The sequence below is a fragment of the Sinocyclocheilus grahami genome, unplaced genomic scaffold (genome assembly GCF_001515645.1).
Source record: "Sinocyclocheilus grahami isolate Dianchi unplaced genomic scaffold, SAMN03320097.WGS_v1.1 scaffold1093.1, whole genome shotgun sequence".
NCBI lineage: Eukaryota > Metazoa > Chordata > Actinopteri > Cypriniformes > Cyprinidae > Sinocyclocheilus > Sinocyclocheilus grahami.
The window spans coordinates 168,514-177,123 of record NW_015506272.1 but is presented as its reverse complement, the minus strand read 5'-3'; the positions used below and the strand labels follow the sequence as shown (position 1 = coordinate 177,123).

Genomic DNA, 8,610 nt, shown 5'->3' with positions numbered 1-8,610 from the left:
ACACAAAAATCCATGAAAATATCAATTGTTTTATTTCACACAACTGACAGGACTGAATCTCATTTCATCAAAAGAAAAAAGTTGCTTTTTTTTGCCACCATTTGATAAATGAACCCAGAAACAAACAATATTATTTGCCTATTCTTTCTTGAACAGTAATCAATACAAGACATCTTTAGATCAGCGTACTAAAAATGCACAAATGTTTTTCATTCACTTACAGACAAATCGTTTTATAACACCGTAGACAAAATGAAATGTCCTTCCAAACTGGACATTTCATATTTATCCTAAATGAAAGACTCCAAGGCCTTTTTTCCCCAGCGTTAGACTGAAACACTAAGACACAAGTGCATTGTAAGTGAACATATGCAGGTAGGTCGGTGTGGAGTGAGGTCACTGCCGTTTCCGTTACGCAAACATTTTGGCATAAATCTTCTTTTCTTTCTCTTTCTCCTCCTTCACTTGCTGCTTCACTTTCAGCATTTCATTTCCAATCGCTGAAACCAGTGAAAGGAAAATGTAAAAAAATATATATATATTCACAAATCATAAAATATTTTTTTAATCAAATTCAGAATTTGTTTAACCTTTGTCATCTGGTGCAATCTCATGTGCTTTCTTCAGATCAATCTGCAGTTTAAAAACAAAAAAGATGAGTGCTCTTAAGAAATAAACTGTCATGTAAATTGGAACAATTTTCTTTTTTTGTAAGACGGATTCATTTAAACTTTTAACATCTGTCTTTGTTCTACATTCAGTAATTGGGGTGATTCTCTTTGACAAAAGCAAAGCCCTCAGACCTAGAGAATATGTAGTTTACTAATGAATTAAGCAGTTTTCCTGAATAACATGTCCTGTTAACTAGTTCTAAATTAAACTCAGAGTATTCATAATGCATCCTTTTTTCAAGCCTGAAAGTGCCAAACCAGTTTCCATGGAAGAAATTAAGTCATACAGGTTTGGAAAGACATGAGGGTGAGTAAATGATGCCAGAATTTCATTGTTTTCTTTGAGGCATTTAGTGCAGTGGTTCTCAAACTATTTGTGGCTGAATTAAAAATGTTGAATTACCAGTTGTCTTTAGGCTAATTACCTACAGTATGCGCAAAAACTGTGAGCAACTGTTTTGGTAGTTTTTAGGTATCTGAGGTCTCAGGTGGGCTGCTCTGTTCGCTTGACTGAAAAAGTTTGGGAACCACTGATTTAGAGTGAGATGAATGTGTATTTCTGTCCATGTAGTGTTGGTACCATGGCCTTGTTGAATTCTTTAAGTCCCTGCCAGGCCTGAGCTCTCCTGAACAACGCTTTAGTGTTTGTCTGGTTAAGCTCCAGGGCCTGAGGGAAAAAAAACACCACTATGTTTATGTTATAAAACATAAAACATCACAATCACCTCACAAACAAGGAGAAAATACACTTGTACAGGCCATTTCAAGAAATCTGAATCCATTTAAACGGTTCCCTAAATAGAGACGACAGTGCGTCTGGTGATCTATAAATGGTAGCGGCCGTGACAAGGTTATTTCAAGAGCAGTGAATAGCTGAGGTACATCTTTATAAAACATCAAGGCCCTTTGCTTCTTGTATCCTGTAACCCAGATGGAACTGGACACCATTCAGTCGGCTCAATGTCAGAAGGTCCCATGTTACCTCATCACAGCTCTCAATAGCTTCCTGCCAGAGTTTCAGTTTGAGTTTGCAGGCGGCCGTGTTGAGAATGCAGCTCAGGGCCGTGGGCTCCAGCTTTTTTAGGACACTATCGTCATCTAAGGTGTTGCCGCAAATCTCTAGATACCTGTGGACCAAAACAACCTTTGCTGGGTTATAGTGATGCATACAGACATGTTGCAATCACAGTGTTGTCCAACGACGCTCACTTTAGATTACAGTTAGCAATCTTAATGCAGCAAGATACATTTTTAATGAGTCAAAAAGAACGGACGTCACACCTCTGTTTATCAATTTGCACTGGCTACCAATAGCTGCTCGCATAACATTCAAAGCATTGATGTTTGCCTACAAAACCACCACTGGCTCTGCACACCTTTACCTAAATTCATTACTTCAGACTTATGTGCCCTCTAGAAGCTTGCGTTCTGCAAGTGAACGTCGCTTTATTGTGCCATCCCAAAGAAGCACAAAATCACTTTTACATTAACGGTTCCCTCCTGGTGGAATGACCTGCCCAACTCAATCCGAGCATCTTCAAGAATTAGCTAAAAACACATCTCTTCCATTTTTTTATTTGACCCTCTAACTCTAGCACTCTCTATTCTTTAAAAAAAACTTGTCCCTTTTAGACTTGCACTCTATTCATTTGCTGTTTGTTTTCTTAAAAAAAAAAACTAACTTGCTTTCTAATCTTTTTGTATTGTTTTCTTTTCATTTATTATACAATTAACAAAAGCAAAAAAGACCTCTAACACTAGCTTGCTCTATTCTTTTTCTATTCTATCTGTTTTTATTTATTATATTATTTAAAAAACCCTTGCTACGTGTACGCCATTAAGCTAACTGAGACTTGTTATAGCACTTGCAAATCATTGCTCTTTTGTTGATTTTGATTGCTTCCATTGTCCTCATTTGTAAGTCGCTTTGGATAAAAGCATCTGCTAAATGACTAAATGTAAATGTAATGCATATCAAAGAGGTGCTTAAGGAAATGTCATCATGATATAAGGCATAATGAGGAAAGAAACCAGCTACGACAGTATGGTTAAAAATGTTTGACAAATTGAGATCAAGTGTGAAAAGCTGTCTCTTTAATGTCACGGTGCAAGCGTAATGCAATAATGGGGCTTAATGGCAGACAAGACAAGTGTTCACCTGAGAGCTTTTGAATATTTCTTGATGGCCGACTGCCAGTTCTGAGCCTTGAAGAAGTTATTCCCGATGTTTTTCAAATCCTCTGCCACAGACAAGACTTTGTTTGTCTAGAAAAAGAATTTAGAATAAAGTGTTGATTGGATTTTTTTCAATTATTTTGCATTTTTAGCATGTAAATCACATCCCAGCTATCATATTATATAATAAACTGTAATATGTTATATATTGTGGCAGACTGTAATGCTTTTTAATGACTGATTATTCATTGATCTATCAATATACATTCAATATATATAGTATACACACACTACATTATATTTATACTCCAAAACCACTGCCATAATATAAGTATCCTTAGAAAGCTTAGGCTTTTCTTTTTCCTTCGTAGTGCATAAATTCAAAACGAGCTTCTGAGTTAAAGTGATTCTGGATTTTATAGAGCAGGTGATATATAGTATAGTGTATATGCAAGTGAAGATGCAGAAATATAATGACATCTTTAAAGTCCACGTCAGAGTCCTCAGGGAAGTCTGGGTATGTGTCTCCTGAGCCGTCATTAGGACCGATGTCCCAGTCATCACCTTCTTTATGTTCTCCACATTCAGCAATAATGCAGGGCTGAGAGAGACAGATGATGGTTACAATCAATCTAAATATTCAGTTGCTCACTGGAATAAGGAAAATACTTCATTTCCTTACTGGAGAGAAAAAAGGTCACACACAATGTCTTCTTTCAAAACATTAATTCATCACACTTAGCTAGTTCACCTGAGCAGGACATGTGACAGACTACATTTCCAGACGATTAAATCTTGATTAGGGTGACTAAATGACTGTGAAAGAAAGATCTCAGAAATAGCTGTCCTTCAGGACCAGTTAAGATCTCTGTCGCTTTAGAGTTCCAAGCATGAATGCAGTTGTCACAATGCCATGATGCATTTAAGAAGTAAAAGATGTTTGCATGCTTTTAACATGGTCACCTTCACAGGATTGTCGTCCTTTGTTTCCATCCCCTCCAGCATTTTCATCACCCCCATTCCCTTCAGCACCTGCCCAAAAACAACATGTTTGCCATCCAGGTGCGGTGTGGGAACCGTGGTCATAAAGAACTGTGAGCCATTCGTGTTGGGGCCAGCATTCGCCATGCTGAGCAGCCCCTCTTTGTCATGCTAGGGGGGCAAAAGACAACCAGATTAATAGCGCACCACTTCATTTGACAAAAAAAAACAGAAGCTTTATCTCATTTTTTCCTCAGAGCAGACACCAGGAAATTAGCGAATGCCTCGGAGATAGATCAAGTGCCGTATTTGGTTTATTTAATCTCATAGCAATTACACATACTGATGGCTTTGATTAGTTAAAGGACAAATTCACAAAAAAAAAATTGAAATTTTGTCAGGGAATATGTGCATTAAACAAGGTTTGACATACTTTGGGGAGGGGTGGTGTGACCAGAATCTTATCATGATTTCTACCATTTTCGAGAGAATCCTTAATTACTTTTGTGTTACAGGATTGGAACAAAATGTCATCTTATTTTTGGGTGAAATACCCTTTATAGCAAAGCAGCTCTGTGGTACCTTGTAGTAAAAGTTTTCATCCTCAAACTTGTCCCCATAGATGCTCTCTCCTCCGGTACCATTCTGATTAGAAAAATCTCCACCCTGGACCATAAATTTCTTGATGACTGAGGGGTACAAAAATAAATACAACTGATTACATACGAATGAATACTGAATAAGATTTTGATTAAATGTTTTATAGAGAGTGGATTTCCAGTTGTATGTCATGTGCCAATCGTTATAGTTTATATGATTATACTTGATATATAAGTGTAATAAAAAAAAAAAAATACTTTTACAAATTATAATCTAGCAAGCATGAAATGAAATGAGAAAGTTTAGAGCTTGGCATTACAGGGAAAGAAAGTATATATTATATAGTGATTTACAAAATTTTTCCAGGCCTAGAAATGAGTTGCCGGATTTCTCCAGGTTTTTCCATGATTGTGTGAACCCTGCCATTAGCTCATTACATGCGTCTCCATGGAAACGGGAGGTCAGGACACTCACTGCGGTGGAATGGACAGCCCTTGAAGTGCAGCGGTTTTCCGGTGCTTTTACCGATCCCTTTCTCGCCGGTACAAAGAGCACGGAAATTCTCTGCCGTCTTAGGGACCACATCAGCAAAGAGCTCAAACACTATACGGCCAACTGCAAAGAGATAAAAACAGCAGGAACGAATCATCCGATCGTTTCATTGATCTTTAAATATGCATGAGATATTACATATTTTTACTGATGTTGTATTTTTACATTTTATTTAAATCCCTATGACCTTTTTTGTACATTTGATATGCCAATCTGACCATATTGAGTCTGCTTTACATAATAAAAACTTAAAGGGATAGTTCACCCAAAAATGACAATTTGATGTTTATCTGCTTACCCCCAGTGCATCCAAGATGTAGGTGACTTTGTTTCTTCAGTAGAACACAAACAAAGATTTTTTAACTCAAACCGTTGCAGTCTGTCAGTCATATAATGGCAGTGAATAGGCTCCATGGCTTTGAGAGTAAAAAAAAAACATACAGACAAAACCTGTGGCTTGTGACGATACATTGAGGTCTTAAGACACGAAACGATCGGCCTGTGCAAGAAACTGAACAGTATTTATATCATTTTTTACCTCTGATCCACCACAATGTCCAACTGTCCTGAGCGCATTCACAACATCCGGCGTGTGACTCATCAACATATAACATATCATCATATAAGTAGATTCTCGCGGCTCATAGAAACAGTCACTAATGAGGCATCTACTTATATATATCTATGTCTACTATGCCAGAACACATACAAGCGTCGGCTGTTGAGAACGTGTTCAGGACAGCTGGACATTAAGGTGGATCAGAGGTAAAAAATTATATAAATACTGTTCAGTTTCTTGCACAGACCGATCGTTTCGTGTCTTAAGACCTCAATGTATCGTCACGAGCCGCAGGGTTTAATTTGGTTTTGTCTGTGTATGTTTTTTTGACTCTCAAAGCCATGGAGCCCATAGACTGCCATTATACGACTGACAGACTGCAACGGTTTGAGTTAAAAATCTTCGTTTGTGTTCCACTGAAGAAACAAAGTCACCTCTTCGATGCCCTGGGGGTAAGCAGATAAACATCAAATTTAAATTTTTGGCTGAACTATCCCTTTAAAATCTACTGTTTAATTTCCAAAGGAGTTACTGTAACAGAAGGGTAGAAATGTGCAGTGCTGTCATCGTTTCTCTTATTTGTTGCCGTTTTGTAGTTTGTATTTTTGTTATTTAATACTATAACTGGCAAAGAAATATTTTTTGTATGGAATATTGCTGAAACACGTGAAATGAGTACACCTGTAATATTTCTCATGTTAAAAAATCACCCCATGTACACTCAGCTATAATAATGTAAACTATATGATTTCAATCTTAAAGAATGTGACTTTAATATTTTAATCAATTTGAAGGGGACATAAAATGTACTGTACAACAGTGACTCAATGCCAAATTTACACTGCTTTTCTAAATAGTTGTATCTATGGTTGAGTTCAGTGCATCTATTTCTGTCTGTGTCTTCCTTCTGTGCAGTTACAAGCATGTGGCAGAACACAGCAGCATGCAGTCATTCAGCTACTTTCTAAAGAAAAATAAAAGATCCTGACCTCTTTCGCCACCGATATCTACATCGAAGAATACCAGAGGGTTGTCTGCGTTTCCAGGCTTGGCTACAGGAGTTGGGTTTGACATTTTCTTTGATTTTGATAGGGGAAATGCTTCTACAATGGACGAGTCACTGGAATATTCTGTGAAAGGAAAGCACTAGTAACGTTGTAACTGTGAGCGTGTAGCGCCCTCTACTGCTCTGGAGTCTAGTACACGGATTCGCTGCACTGCTTAGTTTGAAAAATATACCTCCTATGTGACCCTGGAGTCTGGACCACAAAACCAGTCATAAGGGTCAATTAAAAAAAAATTTTTAAATCGAAATTTATGCATATTCTGAAAGCTGAATAAATAATGTTAGGATAGGACAATATCTTGCAGAGATACAACTATTTGAAAATCTGGAATCTGAGGGTGCACAAAATCAAAATAATGAGAAATCGCCTTTAAAGTTGTCTAAATGAAGTTCTTAGCAATGTATATTACTAATAAAAAATTAAGTTTTTATATATTTGCGGTAGGAAATTTACAAAATATCTTCATGGAATTCATCTTTACTTAATATCCTTATGATTTTTGGCATAAAAGAAAAATCTATCATTTTGACCCATATTGTTGGCTATTGCTACAAATATACCCGTGCTACTTATGACTGATTTTGTGGTCAAGGGTGACATATAAGGTTTTACAGCTATCTATAGTCAGATATTTATGAAAACATTTCAAAATCAGGCAAGAGTCTTTCCATATTTCACCTCCTTCCAGATCAAAAGCACAGTATAATTGTGCTCATATTTGCTTTCACAAGCATGTCAACTTCATTTTAGCATCACTGAGATCCTATTTTTTTTAAAACATGTTTTATTAAATAACCATAGCAAAACATAAAATAAATAGTTTGAACCTAGTGTTGCAACCTGCACTGTGTGGTTTACATTTTACATTTTACATTTAGTCATTTAGCAGACGCTTTTATCCAAAGCGACTTACAACTGGGGGATACATAAAGCGATTCTTCTTAAAGAGGCAAACAGACACAGGAAGTGCTTGTAATACCAAGTTCTTAGACATTGTTCAAATAAGTACAAGCTAGAAAGAGAAGGAATAAATAAAGAGAGAGATACTTTTTTTTTCTTTTTTATGATGAAGTCAAATAGCTTCGAAAGAGATGAGTTTTCAGCTGTCGCTTGAAAATTGTCAGGGATTCAGCATTCCGGATAGGGGTGGGAAGATCGTTCCACCAGCCAGGAGTGGCCAGGAGTGGCCCCCAAAATCACTCTGGAAAGTGATTTTGAGCCTCTCTGTGATGGTACCACGAGGCGTCGCTCACTAGCGGATCTCAGACTTCTGGAGGGGATGTAAATTCGTAGTAGTGAGTGGAAGTAGGCGGGTGCTGAGCCTGTGGCTGTTCTATATGCAAGCATCAATGTCTTGAACTTGATTCGGGCCGCAACCGGTAGCCAGTGCAAGGAGATAAAGAGAGGTGTAACATGGGCTCTTTTGGGCTCGTTGAAGACCAGTCGTGCCGCTGCATTCTGAATCATTTGTAGAGGTTTGATTGTGCTTGATGGGAGTCCAGCCAGAAGAGCATTGCAGTAGTCCAGCCTAGAGATGACAAGGGCCTGGACAAGAAGTTGTGCAGCATGCTCCGTTAGAAAGGGCCTGATCTTTCTGATGTTGTGCAATGCAAACCTGCAAGATCGAGCGGTCTTTGCAATGTGGTCTTTGAAGGTCAACTGGTTATCAAAAGTTACACCAAGATTTCTGACCGAAGTTGATGGGGTAATTGTAGAAGAACCTAGCTGGATGGAAAAATCATACTATAGAGTTGGAGTTGGAGGGAAGACAAGAGGCTCATTTTTTATTCAATTAAATTATGGTTTAATATACATAATTTTAATTTGATACAATTACTAAATAATCAACAGTCTTTGCCATTTTCTGAATGAACAAGATTTTTCTATTTTCATTAGAAAAGATCCGTTTTGCTCAAAGACAATAATACATTATTGTAGCTAATCATTTGGGGGGGGGGGGGGGGAGAAATCCAGTCTAGGTTTCCCTGAAGAAGGCAATACTTTA

General features: G+C 37.5%; 1 protein-coding gene across 1 annotated transcript; it reads right to left on the bottom strand.

Annotated features, from left to right (window-relative positions):
* Positions 1-8: 8 nt before the first annotated feature.
* Positions 9-6,692, bottom strand: LOC107566702 (peptidyl-prolyl cis-trans isomerase D-like). The gene is made up of 10 exons (XM_016252229.1): positions 6,528-6,692; positions 4,902-5,042; positions 4,410-4,516; positions 3,810-3,998; positions 3,325-3,447; positions 2,830-2,936; positions 1,654-1,798; positions 1,252-1,338; positions 591-633; positions 9-500 (listed from the first exon to the last, which is right to left on the bottom strand). The coding sequence occupies exons 1-10, from the start codon at positions 6,610-6,612 to the stop codon at positions 412-414; spliced, it is 1,116 nt and encodes a 371-aa protein (XP_016107715.1). The 5' UTR covers positions 6,613-6,692; the 3' UTR covers positions 9-411.
* Between the last annotated feature and the right edge of the window lie 1,918 nt (positions 6,693-8,610).